At 52.4% G+C, this 18,073-nt stretch overlaps 7 protein-coding genes and 1 non-coding gene across 8 annotated transcripts; 7 read left to right on the forward strand and 1 right to left on the reverse strand.

The window, feature by feature from the left end:
* Nucleotides 1-370: 370 nt before the first annotated feature.
* Nucleotides 371-1,658, forward strand: BDP81DRAFT_435244 (uncharacterized protein). Its single transcript, XM_060591036.1, has 3 exons — nt 371-796; nt 855-1,031; nt 1,094-1,658. The coding sequence occupies exons 1-3, from the start codon at nt 431-433 to the stop codon at nt 1,487-1,489; spliced, it is 939 nt and encodes a 312-aa protein (XP_060441695.1). The 5' UTR covers nt 371-430; the 3' UTR covers nt 1,490-1,658.
* Nucleotides 1,659-1,674: 16 nt separating this feature from the next.
* Nucleotides 1,675-1,747, forward strand: BDP81DRAFT_t263. The gene has a single exon. It is a non-coding gene; the product is annotated as a tRNA-Lys (tRNA).
* A 1,056-nt stretch (nt 1,748-2,803) lies between these two features.
* Nucleotides 2,804-4,845, forward strand: BDP81DRAFT_496286 (major facilitator superfamily transporter; the record flags this gene model as incomplete). The annotated part of the gene is made up of 4 exons (XM_060595430.1): nt 2,804-3,009; nt 3,103-3,476; nt 3,541-3,744; nt 3,801-4,845. The coding sequence occupies 4 exons, from the start codon at nt 2,804-2,806 to the stop codon at nt 4,370-4,372; spliced, it is 1,356 nt and encodes a 451-aa protein (XP_060441696.1). The 3' UTR covers nt 4,373-4,845.
* Nucleotides 4,440-6,214, reverse strand: BDP81DRAFT_397482 (DNA recombination protein; the record flags this gene model as incomplete). The annotated part of the gene is made up of 3 exons (XM_060588330.1): nt 4,440-4,981; nt 5,047-5,829; nt 5,899-6,214. 3 exons carry the CDS (start codon nt 6,212-6,214, stop codon nt 4,440-4,442), a joined length of 1,641 nt encoding a protein of 546 aa, XP_060441697.1.
* Nucleotides 6,215-6,566: 352 nt separating this feature from the next.
* BDP81DRAFT_483555 (fungal-specific transcription factor domain-containing protein) lies at nt 6,567-8,650 on the forward strand (the record flags this gene model as incomplete). The annotated part of the gene is made up of 4 exons (XM_060595063.1): nt 6,567-6,572; nt 6,781-7,336; nt 7,410-8,218; nt 8,277-8,650. 4 exons carry the CDS (start codon nt 6,567-6,569, stop codon nt 8,550-8,552), a joined length of 1,647 nt encoding a protein of 548 aa, XP_060441698.1. The 3' UTR covers nt 8,553-8,650.
* Nucleotides 8,651-9,483: 833 nt separating this feature from the next.
* On the forward strand, nt 9,484-11,568 carry BDP81DRAFT_483556 (general substrate transporter; the record flags this gene model as incomplete). Its single annotated transcript, XM_060595064.1, has 9 exons — nt 9,484-9,679; nt 9,736-9,816; nt 9,878-9,961; nt 10,021-10,078; nt 10,139-10,265; nt 10,374-10,433; nt 10,497-10,677; nt 10,732-10,945; nt 10,999-11,568. The coding sequence occupies 9 exons, from the start codon at nt 9,484-9,486 to the stop codon at nt 11,441-11,443; spliced, it is 1,446 nt and encodes a 481-aa protein (XP_060441699.1). The 3' UTR covers nt 11,444-11,568.
* A 2,132-nt stretch (nt 11,569-13,700) lies between these two features.
* Nucleotides 13,701-15,743, forward strand: BDP81DRAFT_327428 (uncharacterized protein; the record flags this gene model as incomplete). The annotated part of the gene is made up of 3 exons (XM_060585140.1): nt 13,701-15,143; nt 15,201-15,412; nt 15,464-15,743. The coding sequence occupies 3 exons, from the start codon at nt 13,701-13,703 to the stop codon at nt 15,741-15,743; spliced, it is 1,935 nt and encodes a 644-aa protein (XP_060441700.1).
* A 1,062-nt stretch (nt 15,744-16,805) lies between these two features.
* Nucleotides 16,806-17,956, forward strand: BDP81DRAFT_483558 (uncharacterized protein; the record flags this gene model as incomplete). The annotated part of the gene is made up of 5 exons (XM_060595065.1): nt 16,806-17,013; nt 17,054-17,211; nt 17,287-17,515; nt 17,545-17,669; nt 17,735-17,956. The coding sequence occupies 5 exons, from the start codon at nt 16,806-16,808 to the stop codon at nt 17,954-17,956; spliced, it is 942 nt and encodes a 313-aa protein (XP_060441701.1).
* Nucleotides 17,957-18,073: the final 117 nt, after the last annotated feature.

Here is an 18,073-nt window from a genome sequence, read left to right on the forward strand (position 1 = left end):
GATAGGTCGATAAGTTGGGACGACCTTTGGCATGGCCCGTCAAACAGGTAGCAGATGCGGATGCGGAGGCGGAGAGCCAACCCGACATCGCCTGGCTCAAGCGTCGGGACATTTTGCGAGGCGGGGTGGTCTGGAAGGGCCGAAAACTCCATGTTCTAGGCCCAGCTGACATGGCAAACTCATGGGTGTCTCTAGAAGCTTTCGAGCGTGAAACATAACAGCCACTGACGCATCGGGAGGACCGTGATGGCGGGATGCAGGTGACCGATGGACCCAAGTCTAGACCGTTGTGGTGTGATGTCATACGATGGCGAGCCTTTATATAGTATTCAAGAGCTCCCGGAACTTGAATTCGGCAGAAGTCAATTAGTTATGACCGACGTAGGCTCGCGTTCGACGTGCTAAAGCTCTCTCCTCATCACCAGCAACGATGAACGTCTTTGTCGTTCCAGCGTCTCCCAAGACGGGGCAGGCGACGATCCAATCCCTCCTTGATCATCCTTCACAACCACACGTCACGGGCGTATATCGAGATTTAGGAAGGATACCAGCTAGGTTTAAGGATCATCCTCGATTTCGGGCGATCAAGGGCGATGTTGCCGATGTTTCGAGTCTCAAATTTGCTGGTGCCGATGTCATCGTATCTATCACGCCTCCGCAGTATTCCGAGTCCAAGCCTATAACGAGAGCACGTGAGATGGCAGCGAATGTCAAGTTTGCTATTAGCAGGGTTGGGTGTTCGGTGAAGCGTTTGGTATATGTGTCTAGCATAGGAGCTCATCTGGAGCATGGGACGGTAAGCTAAGAAAGGAGGTTCTCTGTGGCAGTCAGATAGCTGAAGGGAATATTTGTAGGGCGAGATAAGAACGAATTACGAGGCAGAACAAGCCCTCATCGGTGCGGCTCCCGAGGTAGTCTTTATTCGATGCGCCTACTTCATGGAGAATTGGGCGGCAGTACTTGAGAACGCGAATAATAATCCGCCACATTTCTCTTCTGTGTTATGTCCCATAGACTACGCAATACCCATGGTAAGTTTTACCAAACAATTTAATCCCAATGAAAAATATACCGCTCTAAACCTGTGATGAAGGTCTCGGTGAAAGATGTTGGTCGAACATGCGCAAAGGAAGCCCTCGCGGCAGGCTCGCCTATGCGACATAATCCCTACATCTTCAATTTGCACGGACCGGAATCCTACTCAACGAAAGATGTGCACAGAGCGGTGGAAGACATAACATACAATTACAACAAGTACAGTTACCGCAAGGACAATGACGACAAGGTTGAGCTAAGGCTGGTAGAAAATGAGCAGCTAGAGGACTTCTTCGCACAATTATATCAGCCACCGACGGCTCAACTATTCGTGGAGATGACGAGGAGTCTCCTGCCTGGAGGGATCGTAGCCGGGGATATGCGAGAGGGTCATTTGCTTCAGAGGGGGAGCGAATCACTGAGCGAGGTGATTAGAGACATCCTCAAGAAATGAAAGAAAAGAAAATTGCAGAATATGGGCGACTTGAATAACAAGCGAGCGCTGTTTCGACGAGACTGAGAGGAGAGGAAAGAAGAAGGAAGAGAAAAACAAGGGCCTACAAAACGGAACACGCGCACGGGCTGCAAGATGACTACGTAAATCACAAACTGGCCCAAAGAATTCATGAAACAAGACCCGCCTTGCTAGCTCAATCGGTAGAGCGTGAGACTCTTAATCTCAAGGTTGCGGGTTCGACCCCCGCGTGAGGCTCAAATCCTCACCGCGATTGGCTAAGCCACTCCCCGGGTTCTTTGCTTTTGGCTTCACATCGACCAACCATCGACGATGATGCTCGAAACCATGTGGCAAGCCACACAACACAACTTTTTTTTTTTTTTTTTTTTTTTTGGCGCCCACCACTAGGTCCCAAGGTTCTTGCTTGAATGCAAGTCAATGGTTATCCTCTGCCCTTTCTTTGGTTGTAGTTGCAGCTCACTTCAAGCTGCGGTCAAGCCGGAGCCGAAGCCGATGTAGCGAAGGTCAAGTCAAGCCGAAGGCCCCTCAAAGGACAAGCATATAAGCCAGGGCACCCATAGCTAGTTAGCGAATAGGTTTGTATTGCTCGGCTGGGAAAAACATACTCGTTCCCAATGATTAGGATGTCTCGGCTCAAAGGTAAGAAGCCCTCGTAGACTCGTAGTCGAGGGATTTCATACCCTGCTTCCGTCTCTTCGGCTCTGCCCACACACAACCCCGGCGTGGTCGCTTCCAGGGGGCCTGTGAGGGTCTTTCAACTGATTTCGGGATCCCGTCCTTATTGATTAAACTAAGTGTAGAAGGGTAGCTCGCGCAATATGAAAACCTACCTTTGATTGTTTTCCGTTTGATCCACCAAGTGGTGCTCTTGTATGGCGACCCTGGTTCGCAAGCCGACACTTATCTGACGGAATGCGACACAGACGTTCGGCTTGAAAATGCCAACATTGGCGACTGAGATTGCTCAGTAAGCTTTAAGAGCGGCTCAGCGCCAAATTTTGATGTTCGCCAGATCTGATCAAACTGTTGGGCAGCGATTATCAGGTAGGGGGTCAATGGGATGTATTGATGAGTATGAAGAACGAGTGGCTATGGGAATATCCCGACTATCTATATAGTGAGTGGAAGACCCTTTATACTGGCATATCCTTGGCAAACTTAGTCATGCTTGTGTAAGACCATATTGTTTCATAGGCATAGTGTGACAATCGTCGTAACGAGTGTACTGGGATGGGCCTGACACAAACGATCTCCCAAGGCCGACTTTATCTTGCCCTCCATTGACTCAAAATGGCGAGGACTGAGACTCAGAAGCTTGCCTCCAAGATTGTCCCGCAGACGACGGTGGTATCCGATATGGAGAAGATTCAACTTTCCTCGTTACCGAAAAGTGACGAGGAGGCAGCACGAGTTGATGAGGAAGAGCTAGTAATGGATCAAGGACTTGTCGCATGGCTTCAAGTTCTTGGAAGCTGGATTCTGTTTGCCAACACCTGGTAAGTCGAAAGCATCCAAGTCTACCATGAGGGGGATGAACTTGCTCGGGGGCCAGTGTTCGTACGGCAGTATTCAAGCTGACGTTGGTCAAGGGGATTGTCAAACTCATTCGGAGTCTTCCAAGCCTACTACTCCAACAACCTTTTACCAGACGTCAATCCTTCGACTATTTCCTGGATCGGATCCATCCATATCTTTCTGATGATGCTCATCGGCGTCTGCGCGGGTTGGCTTCTCGACGCGGGGTATCTCCGCTTCATCCTCATTTGTGGCACTACCATGACGTCCCTCGGTCTCTTTATGCTGAGCTTGTGCACGAAGTATTGGCAGATCCTCCTTGCGCAGGCGCTCTGCGTCGGAACAGGAAGTGGGTTGCTAGGGTTGACATGTGTTGCTGTGATCCCTCTTTATTTCCGCAAGAGGAGGATGGTTGCGACTGGCATTGCTGCTACGGGAAGCAGTCTAGGTGAGTTGTGAACAGGACCCGAGATTCTTATATACGCAAGCACTAGTACTGATGAATTGTCAAGCGGGAATCGTGTATCCCATCACGGAGAGACGTCTGATCGCCTCTATTGGCTTTCCTTGGGCTGTTCGGGTGTTCGCATTCATCGTCACCGGAAGTCTCCTGATATGTATTGCAATCATGCGTCTTCGACCCAATCTCAAGCGGCGTGGAGCTTTCTTTCGCCTGGAGCACTTCCGCGATGTCCCCTATGTGTCGTTCTGTATTGGTCGGTTTCCTTTCCACTGGGTCTTCGACTCACTGCAGTCGCTAACAAGTAGTCAGCCTTCGCCTTGATGATCGGCTCTGTCTACGTTCCCTTTTTCTACGTGGATGCCTATGCCATCCGTTTGGGTGTAGATCAAGACACGTCTTTTTACATCCTCAGCGCCATGAACGCTGCAAGTCTCCTCGGCCGTCTAGTTCCCAACTGGCTCGCTGATAAGTACGGTGGCATGACAATTATGCTTCCCTGCTGCCTCTGTTCGGCTGTCGTTCTCTTCCTCTTCCGCTTTGCGACCGACCTGCCGGGGTTGATTGCGATATCGATTGTCTACGGGTTCGTCTCGGGCGGTATGGTGTCTTTGCCCCCTGCTACTATTGCGAATTTAACAGACGACTTGTCAGAGTATGGGACAAGGATGGGCATGGGATACACCATCGCAAGCTTTGGCGCATTGATCGGGAATCCTATTGGAGGTGCTGCACAGCGTCCGCAAGGGGACACGGCGGCAGATGTGCAGAGGGAGTTTCAGGGGACTTGGATCTTTGCTTGTGGATTCATGCTCGCGGCTGTCATTGCGATGGTGATATCAAAGTACGTAAGAGTTGGGTCTGTCTTGCGTGGTAAATGCTAGCACCCAATAATCTTGCTGAAGTCTACTCACTATAGGCTTCAATCCAGTGCCATGAATTCACCAAGATCTAGTTAGACAAAGAGTAAAAAGTAACCTCTGCAATCATCGTCCTGGCCGGGATGGTGACGGAGATGGGAAAGCCACCGTAATCTGGGTCCTCATTAGGCATCATTGCGAACTTGCCGCTCCTCGTCTCATCCCCGTTCAACACACGACTTGTTTTCAGGCGGCCGGCCCCTTCGTCTTCAACAATCTTCTCCTCAAACGTCAGAATACCGGTGAAGTTAGTGCCCTGACCCAATGCCTTTGCTCTGACCTGAAAACCCCAGCCGATGAGCAGGAACTTGCCTCCACCACGATGGATCACCATTCCAGCCCCTGTTCCTGGCTTGCCGAACACGAAGCACCGCTCTATGGCGATCTCAAAGTCTCCCCAGGTGCGACGGATGACGGGGCTCGGGTCTTTTCCGGCGCTATCTGCCGGAACCTCATCGAAGCAGAAGCCCACCGATGTGTTTGGGTCTCTTTGTGCTTCAAGAACGATGGGCGAAACGGTTTTCAGCAGACCATAATGCTTGGTGAAAGGGCTATCCTCCGGCGCGATGGTATCTACACCGAAAGGAGCAACCCCCATAGCGTCGTAAGTGCGTACGCAATCCAGATACGACGCGCACCGTAGTCATCTCGTCGTTGCTCCGGAATGAACAGAGGCTGGTTTCGATGCCTGTACTTGGCGCAAGAGCTGGCGTAGTCATTGAGATAGACATCCGGCCCGATGAAGTCCAGCTTCGGCGCGAAGCGCATCCATACGTCCAAGACATTGCTCACGGGGCCTCCGGAGGGATAGTCCCCCGGCATGCCGCCGCCGCCCACCACAACGGGAAAGTCATTGTCCGAGTCTTCGCCGACGTATTTCATCCATACGTTGGTGTAAAGTGGGATGGGATAAGCCGCCTTCCCGGCCGCGGCAACTTCGTTCAGGTAAAGGGCGTAATTGTACGCCATGAATAACTCATCAGTCCGGGGGCTGCTCCCAAACACAGATTCCCAATCGCCGTTTCCATCGAGGTGTGGACTTTGGTGATCAAATCGCGTGAGGTTCTGTTCTCGCATATCTTGGTGTAGCTGATCCCACTCCGCGGACAGGAGGTGAACGAGGTCCCTTGGGACCGATTCATGAAAGGCTTTATTTGCGAGCTCTGAGCCGTCGCGAGAATCTCCCAGCACACCGCACTCGTTCTCGACTTGTACCATTAGAACAGTGGAGTGTGACTCGTCCACCTCTCTCAAGTGTTCCATTAGTCCGCCAAAGGCCTTGGCGTCTGCTTTGCGGCTCTCGGCACTGAAACTTGACAGAACGTCGCCTGTTTCGAGACGATCTCCTGCCTTGCGAAGCTTTACTCGCGGGAATCTCTTGTCATCTGTCTTTACCCAAGTCGGTGTATATGTCGACAGTCCTGTGCTTGTAAGTCTCAATTTTCTTTCAGTCTGTCACTCGAGGACAGGGGAGAAATAGGGCAGCGTACCGTTCTTGAATGACCCAAACCAAAGCAAAACTAGGTGCATGGAATGCTTCCGTGTCGAGTTAATGATTTCGTCGAGCACCGAGAAGTCGAACTTGTCCTCTTCGGGCTCGATCATCTCCCAGGATACGCTACCGAGCAAGGTGTTGATATTCGTATCGGCCATTTCCTTCCAAACGGTTTCCATGTACTCAGGGGACGATAATGAGGAATTTTGAAGTTCACCGACTCTCATGAGAAAAGGTTCTCCCTTCACAACGAGTTGTTTCGATCCATCCGTCTGGACGAGGTGAGGGATGTTGACACTAAGGTCAGCCATCTTCGCGATGACTTGAGGGGTTGCGTCGAGGAATATCATTGTATCGTGGTGTTTGTTCAGTCTTCTTCGGCGAATCTCTGGATTCTGACTAGAGGCAAGCGACGCAGTAAAGGAATTAGACAAGAAATAGGAAACTGAGAGCAGATATCAAGCATGTTCATGTTTACTATTTCAGGATTTGAGGTGACAGCACACCAAGTCAAGAGAAGGAGGATGGATCTGCAGTGTTGAACGCTCTTCGGAGTTTGTGAAAGATGATTGGCTCATAACCCGATGATTCGTTGTTAGCTTCCCGGATCTGCGAAACATACGAGGAATGAGGGGATATGCCGGTAGAGTAAAGACTCGCGCCATGCCTGTCTTGCTTCCCCTTAGTGGCGTCGACTCATGCATAACAGCGTCCTCCACATGTTGGTTTGTGGGGTTTTCGGGTCACCGCCCAGTGAAAGATGTCCATTTCCGAGAAACTAAATAGAGGGCATGTTCCTGTCTCCAACAATGTCATTCACCATGGAGCTTGTGAATGGTATCGCCCGCACGTTGTCTGATCTGGCGATCGGATGAAGCCCCCCAAAGCATGTCGACAATGCCGGGAGAGCAAACGGAAATGCCTCCGTCGTACCCTCGCGGTAGGCGAGCCCTGCGATACTTGCCGAGCTAGAAGCCTACCGTGTGCAAGTTCTCTCTCACGCGTTCCTCCATCGCCGCTGCCACTGCTCCCAAGACCTGAGCCGACACCTTCGTTGTCAAACAACCCCACGCCTACTTCGTCAAGGACCGAAGGCATAGACTTGCCACTTCAAACGGCCAAACTTCTCGTCGACTTCTATCTAGACAAGCTACACAGTCGACCGCATAGCCTGTTCCACCCAGCAAAACTTCGGCAGGAGGTTCACGATGGGTCTATTAGCAGGATTCTCCTCTTGGCTATATGCAGCATGGGCTCACGGTTTGCCCTCGATGATGAGACCCGGGCCCTCGAGGCTGGGTTGATGGAGGAATCTAAACGGCTGCTGCTGGCGAATTTGGAGAATGTATGCGTCGAAAACATTCAGGCGTGTGTCCTCATGGCGAACCTCTGCGCAGCTCATTTGAACCCTTCTTCAGAAGCTTTATTCTTCCGTAAGTAGTCACCGTCGTATGGATTGGCAGGTGTAAGTTTTCCTCTAGAATTCATTTACTCACAATTGACAAGGCACCGGCATCAGCCTCTCTCACATTATGCAGCTCGGCACCTCCACAGTCGGGACACAGCTGGTCGATCTTGAGATTCACAGGAGGATATGGTGGTCGCTATTCATGACCGACCGATGGTCGTCTTCCAGCCTCGGCCTGTTGCCACAGATTCGAGATACAGAGCTTGCTGTTGATCTGCCCATGGACGAAGCTATATTCGAGTCCCTAGATCCAAAAGCAACGCAATTAGAGAAGCCATGGCATCCGGGAATATGGGCGTTCAAGATCTCTCTGGTACAGCTATTTGGTCCAATACAACAGCTCAATCGACACAGCGTCAACGGCAGTATGTCTGCGGTGAGCATTGAGAGCAGCATTCTCTCTCTGTCTCGGCAGCTGGAAACTTGGGAAACGTCCCTGCCCGAAAACATCAAATGGAAAGAGGAAATACTAGACTGGCATATTGGCAGAGGGACTGGAGGTCCATATGTGGCCCTTCATCTTGGGTATCATCACTACTTCGTCTTGCTCTACTTCCGGTTCCTCAGCTCTCAAAAGCCAAGGTCGCCCGCCGCTAGCTTGTATCATAGTAGGTGCAAGTCCCATGCCTCAGCGTACAGCAATCTTGTCAAACTCGCCCGTCGTAAGCAGGGATGTGAAGTCGTCTATCCTACGGTCGGGCACATGGCGGTAGTCTCGTCATCCGTGCTCCTCCATACTCTCTTATTCGGCGAGGAGGCAGACCCCAAGAGCGCAAGAGATGCCCTGAATGAGAACTTCGCAGCCATTGTCGAACTGCGACAGTACTGGCCAAACACAGCGCCAATGGTTTGTGCCAGTCCAGTGTGGCTCACTCACATGCTCACGCAAACTGATATGAGGATAGATCGAACGTCTTGCTACCTTTCAAAACTTCTGCCTGCTGTCCGGCGACTCCAGAACGCATGATTTCGATGACTGGATGGTACGATTTCTGACCAAATACTCACTGCCTCTGGAAGAAAAAGACATCCAACACGTGAGATCGGGTATGGACTACGATATTAATAGTTTTTCGGCTCGAACTGAGGCCCTCACGCAACAAGGAAGATATACCTCGTTTCAGACAGACAGCTCCGACGCCTATAGTCTACAACTTCATGAGTTCGACTACCTACTTTAGTTGCTATCAATAGTTCTGTAGCTTGGTAATGCGACGTACCATCTCCTTGTAGAAACCCGCATGCAGTTATGTGAGAGACCTCGTCACGAACGGGGAAGAGGATTGGTACGACACGAAATGACACGATAGAGCAAATGCCCTACGCCTGGAAAATCCTATCGTACCATGAGTCTCGTAGTTGCCTCATTGTGTGAAAATATACCTACATAAATGGAATTCTGATCTAATGGCGCCTTCGAAAGCCACGCAGAAAGTCATGCTATATGCGGGTTGGTAAGGCCCTCCGTACTTATGTGGCGGATAGACTTTCAGAGGTGTCGGGGAAAAGACCAATCAAGTTTCTCACTTTCCGATGGACTGATTTTATCGTCTTGAGTGCCGCCTTCTTCTCGAAAGAAGCGCTGACAGCGTACCGGACCCAGCTCCTGGTTAGACCGGATGTCGTTACCCTCGCCACAGAGGTTGGGGAACGCACCACCCAGCTCATGCGCGCGCTCATCCCGCAACCCCAGCAGAGTGATGATTCCAGTCTCATGGATGTCGGAAAAACGTCAAGATGATTGGTCCCGAAGCCGCGAACCAGGTCGCAACGAGTGACAGACATGTGCTTGGTCGACTTACCCCAGTCTCTTGTTCCCGAATCACCCCACGAACCTGGGGTCCCCTCCCAGGGATACGGTAAATGGTGATCATGTCTAACTTCTTATGGAGATGCCAGTGTGTAATTGTAGACCCTTTATCGACGGCCATATCCATATTGTGTTGACTTGTCTTATTTAAAAGGCTTCCGTAGATCTCATGAGCTTTCAGTTCCCTGTAACCCATCATCGTTCAACTCAGCGGCCCTGGACCACAGCAATCTGCCGTCAAGACCTCGGGGACCTGTCAACAAGTTTTGCCAATCTCTGTACGGAGTACCTTCAGGAGTAAAATGACTTCAACCAAAGAGCACCCGGATCATCTCGAGGAACCTCCACACCTCAAAGTTCCACGGGTAACATGGTATAGGCACGCCAGGTTGCGGAGTCTCTACATCAGGATGCCAATACTGATGCTTTGCGCCACCATCAATGGATATGATGGGAGTCTCTTGAATGGTCTCCAGACCATCGAGAACTGGCGAGCTTGTAAGTGACACACCGCACTGTTTCGGTGAAAGGTCTGCTGACTCTCGGATTTCCAGACTTTAACCATCCTTCCGGCTCTACTCTTGGCCTATTCACTGCCATTGTGAATATTGGTGGCTTCAGTGCACTGTTCTTCTGTCAGTTGGGGAATGCAATTCGTAGAGAGAGTTCTATATGCTGATATTCCATTGGTGACAGCTCCGTACATTGCAGATTACTACGGCCGTCGTATCGCAACTGCTATTGGCATCGTTATTCTTGTCGTCGGCGCCATCATCCAATGTAGGCACTATGGTTGCTTGCGCTTCTGCGTAGACATGAGCAAATCTAACATCGACTAGCCGTTCCGAGTGTTAACGAAGGGATGTTTATCGGAGGTCGTTTCCTCGTGGGATTCGGGCAGGCAGGTATTCATTGCCTCGACTTACCGGTATGACTACTGACCACCGGCCATCTCAGATCCAACATCTCCATCGGGGCCGGTCCGCTGCTGATCATGGAACTCGCTTATCCCCAGCACCGAGGCAGACTCACCGTGATGTACAATAGCCTTTGGTATGTCGGAAGCATCATCGCCGCCTGGACCGTTTACTGAACGATCAAGTACACCGGTCAAGTGTCGTGGCGGGTTCCCGTTGCTCTACAATGCCTCATGCCGGTGCTCCAACTGATTGGCATATTCACGTTCCCTGAGAGTCCGCGTTGGTTGTGCTCAAAGGACCAATCTGGCGAGGCCTTTGAGATCTTGGTCAAGGTAAGGGGGGTGCAGGTTAGATGCACTGGTGTACCTTGATGACTGACTTCCAATTTCGGGCAGTATCACGCCAGTGGAAACCGCGATGACCCATTCGTCCGGGCTGAGTTCGCCGAGATCCAAGAGACCATCAAGCTTGAGAAGCTCGCGGCGGAGACGGGGTGGATGGTATTTTTCCAGACACCGGGAAACCGCAAGAGACTGATGCTCATTGTGCTTACGTCGTTCTTCTCTCAATGTTCAGGTATGTGTTTACCTCCAGAAGAATCCCGGCTTGACTGACAAGTGACTCTGCTAGGAAACGGCTTAGTCTCGTACTATCTTCACGACATTCTGAGTTCCGTTGGCATCGACGAGCCCAACTCCCAGTCCCTGTTCAATGGCGGTCTACAGATCTGGTCGTTTCTCGTTGCAATCTGCTTCTCAGTCTATTTCATCGAGAAGCTCGGCCGCAGAGTTCCATTTCTCATCGCTGCTGTCGGGATGCTCGTTGTCTTCAGTGTTTGGACTGGGTATGAACCCCGCAATGTCCCAGCAGTTACCTTAGTTGTACTGACCTTCTCAGCTGCTCTGCAGTGCATGCCCAAACAGGCAACAAAGACGTCGGGTCTGCAGTTCTGGCGATGATTTCCCTCTTCTACAGAGTCGCTGGTTTCGCGTGGCCTGGCTTGACGGTCGCCTACTGCTCCGAGATTCTCCCCTTCAGCATACGAGCCAAGGGACTGGCGATCTGCCTAGGAGTGACGGCGCTCTCTGGTGTCTTGAACCAATACGTCAATCCTATCGGGCTCTCATCGCTGGCTTGGAAGTTCTACTTCGTCTACATCGTCCTCTTGGTCATTGAAGTTGTTTGCATCTGGTTTCTCTTTGTGGAGACCAAGGGGCCTACTCTCGAGGAAATCGCCGTCCTGTTCGACGGCAAGGATGCCAAAGTTTCCAAGGAGGCGGGAATGGACGGCGATGCTACGTTTGAGCAGGTGGAGGTCCGTAAGGCTGTGGAAAAGGTCTAGGCATTGTCCACATAAGAAACAAGCCAGCGAAGGTGTTGTGGGCTTTACAGGGTTGAAGCGACTGTACGGATCAGTTCCGGAGAGACGAATGTCGGTTGCCGGTTGGACACTGGACAGCGGAGGCATGCCGTGTCGCCTGTCGCTTGAGACCGGCTTGTCAAGCACGGAGAATTTGAATCAAAACGACTAGGAGCTTCCCTGAGTATCATATGTGTGCGAATCCGTGCTGTTGTCAGTTGACGTCTTGACGAGGTGACTGATAAAGTGCGTCCATGCTTCTCCTCGTCATGAACTAGCACCGTCGATCCAACAGCGTCACAACCCTCATCATGAAAGGAAGCAATAATAACGTTCCACTGGACAGAATCTAAAAGTTGAGAAGTAAATTAGACTGAGGGGAATCGCTGGTCGTGCCCGACACAGCTGGCGGTCCAGCACTCTCAAAGTCGCACGGGAGCTAGGAAGAAGCATCCTGGAAGCAACCTATGCGTGCTATGCTAGAGATCATACTGGTAAGCATGCGTGCCCTGCTCAGAGCTACTGTATGCTAGGAAGCTAGGGCGGCGCGGAAACCCCTAGGATTCGAAACATGCGACACACCTTTGGCAAAGCCCAACACACCATCAAGCCCGGGGCGTTGCTAAAGATGGATATGGGGACTTCTTGGCCACGTTTTGACGAAGCTTGAGGCTGATCTGAGCGGCCGAGAATGGTGTGCCGGGCAGGCAGGCCTCCTGGCTTGGCCTTGCCTCCTTATTGTCTTCGTACGTGGAAAAGTCATCCATCATCTATCCGTGGACCGTAGGTAGCCAGCACGGATGGGTTTAATACAAGGAGAGTCCTACGTGGCTTGCGGACGAACAGCACCCATCAAGACAAGGTCTCGGGATTTATATTTTCTTCACTTGGCTGGTTTCCCTGTTTCCAAGCATTCTCGGCCGCCAACTTTCCTCTTACTTCTTCTCTCTTGTCCACCTTACTACTCATACTTGTTGCTATTCCCACCATAGAGAGACGAACTACGATATATCCCTTGGCTTGGCCAACAAACGCCCTTACCACAGCTGATTATTGACGCCCGAACGCACACTCGACGGGTGCTCACAGACCGGAACCCCACCGCCAACTCCCGGGGGATACTCGACAACCGAGGTACTTTGTTGGTAGCCCGACGACAGCACCACCTTTGTGTACCCATCAAGTCAAAAGTCGAGGGGCCGGCGTCTTCTCTTTTCCCCTCTCTTTCGTCCCAGGGCGCACTATTCCCACCGCGTCCAAGCCGGTTTGGCGCACCCGCCTGCGGGCAGTCTGCAAAAGCACATGCACAAGCACCGGACAACCCAACCACCGCCCCCCCCTTGCGATCGCCGCGTGGCGGTCGCCCATTCCAGCCCGTTCGTTGCAGCTCGCTCTAAAAAGGTGAGACTGAGTTGTAGTCTTGCGCGCAGAAACCGACTGACTCTGACTCCTGTCGTCCACTCTCCGCCTTTCTCTGCCTGGCACGCCTTGGTAAACTTTGCGCCTGGCCTGCTGCATCCCAACTCGAACGGAACCCCAGATTCAAGGATTCAAGGAGTCTAGAAAGCAACCCTGCATCAGACCAGATCGAATCAGGTCCGTTGGTCACAAGGGTCACGAGGGACACAACAAACGAAGAAGAAAAGAAACAAACCCACGGCGGGCAGACTACCACATCACAGATCGATCATCAATCACTCATCACCACCTCGACCTCCTCCACTCGCACCCGTCTCTTCCTCCCTCTCCCTTCTCTTATTTTGCAACTTTCCCCTCTCCCTCCCATCCCGAATCAAAACAATGTCCTACCGGTTCACGGCCACCGAGGCTACTATCGCAGACGTTGGCTAAGACTTACCTGAACCAACATCTCACTCGAACGCTCTCACTCACTTACCTCCCCGCTCTTATTCAACCACACCGCCCGCTGACGCTCACACTCACACTCACTTTACACTCTTGTCACCCAAGGTCGCCCAGTCCCTCGGCATCGCCCCCAATATTCGCCCAGGATTCCCGGCGCGGCTTCCAGACCCGTTTCACATCGGCCTCTCTGTAGCACCCCGGGTTCCAAGCAGTTTCAACCCTCCGTGACGAGGGGATCCCCGGTCGCCCAGCCGACCCGCCAGATCTCTCTCTCTCTCTCTCTCTCCTCGCTGTCGTGGGCACATATCCCGTCGACGGTGCACTAAAAGACCACCGATAACCTCGTTCGACCATCTCCCGCGCTGGGCTCACTATGGATGATGCTGTCAGCTCATTCGGGAGGGGCATCTCCCGCGCTGCCCGCGGCGTCCGCAAAAAGGTTCAGGGTTCCCAAGATGATCAGCAACCATCTCAGTCATCCGCGGCTTCAACGGCCCCATCCTTAACCGCTTCGTCCACCAGCGCCGAGGACACTCCCGTACCCGCTCACGCTCCCGCACCGACCCCTGAACCCGATCTTGAAGCCCAACTTCCGGCTCACACGGCCTCACAATCTCACTACACGGCCCTGCCGCTCACATCACCACTGCCGCCTTCGCCCTTTACACCGACTCTGAATTTACCGGAGCCGGCCTCACCGCCGCCTCCTCACTCAGCTCATGAACATCACCCTCATACGCTTCCAACCTTGACGCTAGGCCCATCAGCCCAACCCCCCACTCAGGATGACGCAACCCTCCAGGCTCTCACCGGCGGTCACCCCGCTGAGTCTTCATCCACCTCGAATGCCCAGACCCTTACGAACAATATCACCACTCAAACTCTCACCGTCCCGGGCCCGCAGTCTCAACCCGTATCGCCGTTGTCGCCCCCGCCGGCCATCCTTCACTCACCCGTCGCACCTTTAGTCTCCCCCTCATTTACCCCGTCAGCCATATCCTTCGCGCCTCAGGTCCACCCCAACTCACCAGCGCCCCAACCTCTCAACCTCTCAGCCGCAGCTTCACCAGCTCAGTATCTGCCCTCACCCCTCGAGTCACCTCTACCACTCGAACTTGAGCAGCAACTGTCCTGCAAAGATGGCGGCTCGATACGACCTACCAGCGCCCGAAGCGCCCGGCCTCGCACATCCCGCTCACGCCGGGACTCAGTCATTGAAAAGGTCGCCTCGCTCGACCCCCGGCGACGCTCCCGAATCCTAGGCCCTAAGACGGGCAATAGTCTCATGGATCTTCCGCCCGAGCTGCATCTCATGATCATCGACTACCTCGAGTTCGGCGAGCTTGAGAATCTGCGCCGCACATGCCGCTTCTACCGTAACTTTCTCACAAAGGAGACTATTCGCGACCTCTTTGGAGAGCAGTTCCGCCTTGCCTTGCTGGCGCACTGCTACATCTGCCTCAAGTACGATCCCACGCGCGGCAGCTTGCTCTGGGCAGACTACAACCACCCGCGGTACCCTCTCGCCAGTAAATGCGTCGACTGTGCCTATCAAAAGAACGAGCTGGCGGTGGGCAAGAAGGTTGCGCTGGGTAACTACGCAAGTGTATGGATCTGTCGCTGGTGCGGGTATCCGGTCGCCAGTGCCTCGGCGCCTAATCAGCCTGAGTTTCACAAAGGCTGCTATAATCACTACAACAACGTCCTGCTGGTGTATTTCGTCCTCGGCTGGATTCAGCTGTGTCTCGGTATCGTTGCTGGTGCGCTTTGCTGGAGGTACTTCAGAGATGAGATTCTTGTCTTGGTGCCGTCTATTGTAAGTTTATGGAATCTGTTTCGCCTTTTTCAAGAGCTGGTTTTCTAATGTGATTAGGTCGCGTTCGTCCTCTTGTGGTGGTGTCTGGCTCTCCTCGTTGTTCGAGGCGAACACAAGCGCACATATCATTTTTCGTTGATCCTCGAGACAGCGATACTGGGTCTCTGGTGTCTACCGATTTACGTACTCGTCAAGGACGTCGAAGACGGCATAGCTGGACTGTTTGATAGACGGGTCACAGTCACACTGGTCTTTATCGTGTTGAACATGTGAGTCTGGATCGCTACATCATCACTGTTGGCGAGCTAACAGGTGCAAAGGTTCTTCCGTCTACTCAACGTTCTGGGCAACATTGTTCTCACACTCGAATGGCGACACTTTGCGCGCAAGAAGCCCCGACTCACGCCCGCAGCCCGGTTCTTTAACATGATTCTCGCCGGGCTCGTGTACTGGACATACCCTCAAGCCGTCGAGCAGGAGTATCCGCCGCAATACCACTTCATCAACACCGGTCGACGACGGGTCAAGAGAATCCTTGCCGAGAGGAACGCACAGCGGCAGCGACAACAGCAGCAGCAAATTATGACGATGATGTATTAAACGAACTCAGAAACGAAGATGACATATGACGCAAAGGCGTCAAACAACGACCGCAAACCCGGAGTTTGGTAATGAGAGGGGATCTGTGAAAGCGAAACTGTTTATGAATTGCAAGCGTAATTGATGCGACTGAGGTGGCGTGGAATTGGGATCACATGGTCTTTTTGGCAGATTGCCACGGCGAATACCACGGCGTGCAGAGCGCATGATTGCAGGCGACACCTGCCCAGAAGCCTGTTGGGTCTCACAGTACGACATGGCCCTGGTAATGACCATGACAATCAGTTTTGATACTTATTTGAACCAGAAAGATATCCAAAGGGTTCAAGAGAAGAGAGAAGAGGCGGCCGAGGGTCTAAGCAGTACCAGTACAATGAACGAACCCATCTCTATACTTCATACTCCATACTTCAGCCGATCCAAGCAAATGAGCTGCCGCAATGTGGGCCGTCAGGTTTCCAACCACTCCATGGAGAAGTCGCAGGTAAACGAACAATAAAGCGGCATTGCCAAACATGCATGCTTGCTTACCTTACCTTACCTGAGTGAGTGCTGCCTGCATATGCACGTCGGCACAAGCATACTCAGCCTTGAAAAGCAATTGTGTAAAGCCCAATCGGTAGATGCCTGAGCGCCCCATTGTCGTAGCCGAGCTCCCTTCAAAAGCTCGCCCTGAGTATCTCATGAGGTGAGATATTCGGCGTTCAATCTACGCTATCGCACAGTACAAACATGTCAACGCGAGCTATTGTCATTGATTGCGGGTAAGTACTGCCTGATGGATGTAACCGTGATGTAAAGCGAATTTGGCCTTAATCGTTTTCCAGGTCCGCCTTCACCAAGGCTGGCTTCGGCGGCGACCGGCAGCCTCTCAGAGTATTCCGTGACTATAGACAAAACTCCCAGCTTTACCGATTCTTAGCCGTCTGACTTGAATTCAGCAACGACCATCCAGTATCCCACTAGGACAAACGAGAATAGGGACACTGATCTTTGGACGGTAAGTCAGCATGAAATCTCCAGAAACCGTCCAAGTTCTTCCAAGTGCAAGTCTTGTTAACTATGTATCAGAGCACTTATAACGTTGGCCACGCCGTCAACCCGGATTATGAAGGCCTCAGCCGCCCTCTGTACCTGATTAGAGCATGCGGCGTGGTGACTGACTGGCAGGATGCGGCTAGAATCCGGAATTACGTGCTCGCAGAGCTTGGGGCCTCCATACCGCTCTCCTGCCATCCGATCGTCATGACAGAGCCACTCTACGTCCCTCGTACCCAACGGTAAATCGCCTTTCCAAAAGTCTCTCTTAGACCCCCAGCAGACTGATGACCCGCGAACTAAGACGGCCATGATGTCCGAGGTATTCGAGTACTTCCCTGCGCCGGCTTTCTACACGACCGTCCCGGCCGTGTTGTCAACGTACGCGGCCAACCTACCCACCGCTCTCGTCGTCGACTCGGGTTACGCAGTGACCTGGACATAACCAGTTCACGACCACGCGCCTCTCGTGCACCCTTCCCGTATGCACGATGTCTCGGGACAGGCAATAGATGACTGGTTGCAGCAAGCTCTCATGAATGAAGTCGGTGTCGAGCTTCCGTCAAATGAGGCCTGGGACATTGCTCTCTGGTTGGCCAAGACTGAGCGATGCCGCGTCGCGATGAACTTTGAGGAGGAGTCCATGCGGTGGAAGAAGAGCATGTATGACGGACGGCAAGACGAAGTAGGGGAGTTGCCTGACGGGTTGAAGATGAAGCCTAACACCCCGCTTGGTCTGCGAGCGGGGGGGGGGGGGTGGGAGGGGGGGTGTCGTTCAAGCTTTCTATGCTGGGGCTTGATTTTGGTGGGCTACAGTATGATGCTTTTAATATAATCATGAACTGCAACCGAGATATACGGGAGGAATTTTGCCAGAACGTCCTGCTCGTGAGTTCTCTTCTCTCTTCCTCTATACCATATGAGTCGCCGTGTTATTGACTACGGTATTGAAGGCTGGCGGGAACACCATGTTTCCTGGATTCGGCGCCAGGTTGGAGCGTGAGCTGAAGGGTCTATTTAAAGAGGGGACTAAAATCAACGTCATCTCTCCTCGGAATAGAGCGTATTCCGCTTGGGTTGGGGGCTCCATGTTGAGCGAATTTTCCACGTTTGAAGGGATGTGTGTTACAAGGGCAGAGTACGAAGAGGCAGGACCGGAGATAGCGAACAACTAGTTTTTGTGATATGAACTACATCTAGTGTTCCATTTAGTCGGTGATCTCTCACATCACCTGCCACAATCGAGTGATAGGCGTAATAACCCTAAGGTGCAAAGTGTGCTAAGAAACAGA

The sequence above is a fragment of the Colletotrichum phormii genome (assembly GCF_030913505.1).
Source record: "Colletotrichum phormii strain CBS 102054 chromosome Unknown BDP81scaffold_19, whole genome shotgun sequence".
NCBI classification, from domain to species: domain Eukaryota; kingdom Fungi; phylum Ascomycota; class Sordariomycetes; order Glomerellales; family Glomerellaceae; genus Colletotrichum; species Colletotrichum phormii.

What these genes read in the sequence shown, in the direction of transcription:
- BDP81DRAFT_435244 (XM_060591036.1), top strand. Translation starts at nt 431, where the DNA reads ATGAACGTCTTTGTCGTTCCAGCGTCTCCCAAGACGGGGCAGGCGACG. An exon ending in CTCATCTGGAGCATGGGACG is followed by an intron (nt 797 to 854) that starts GTAAGCTAAGAA and finishes GAATATTTGTAG; the next exon opens with GGCGAGATAAGAACGAATTA. An exon ending in TAGACTACGCAATACCCATG is followed by an intron (nt 1,032 to 1,093) that starts GTAAGTTTTACC and finishes CCTGTGATGAAG; the next exon opens with GTCTCGGTGAAAGATGTTGG.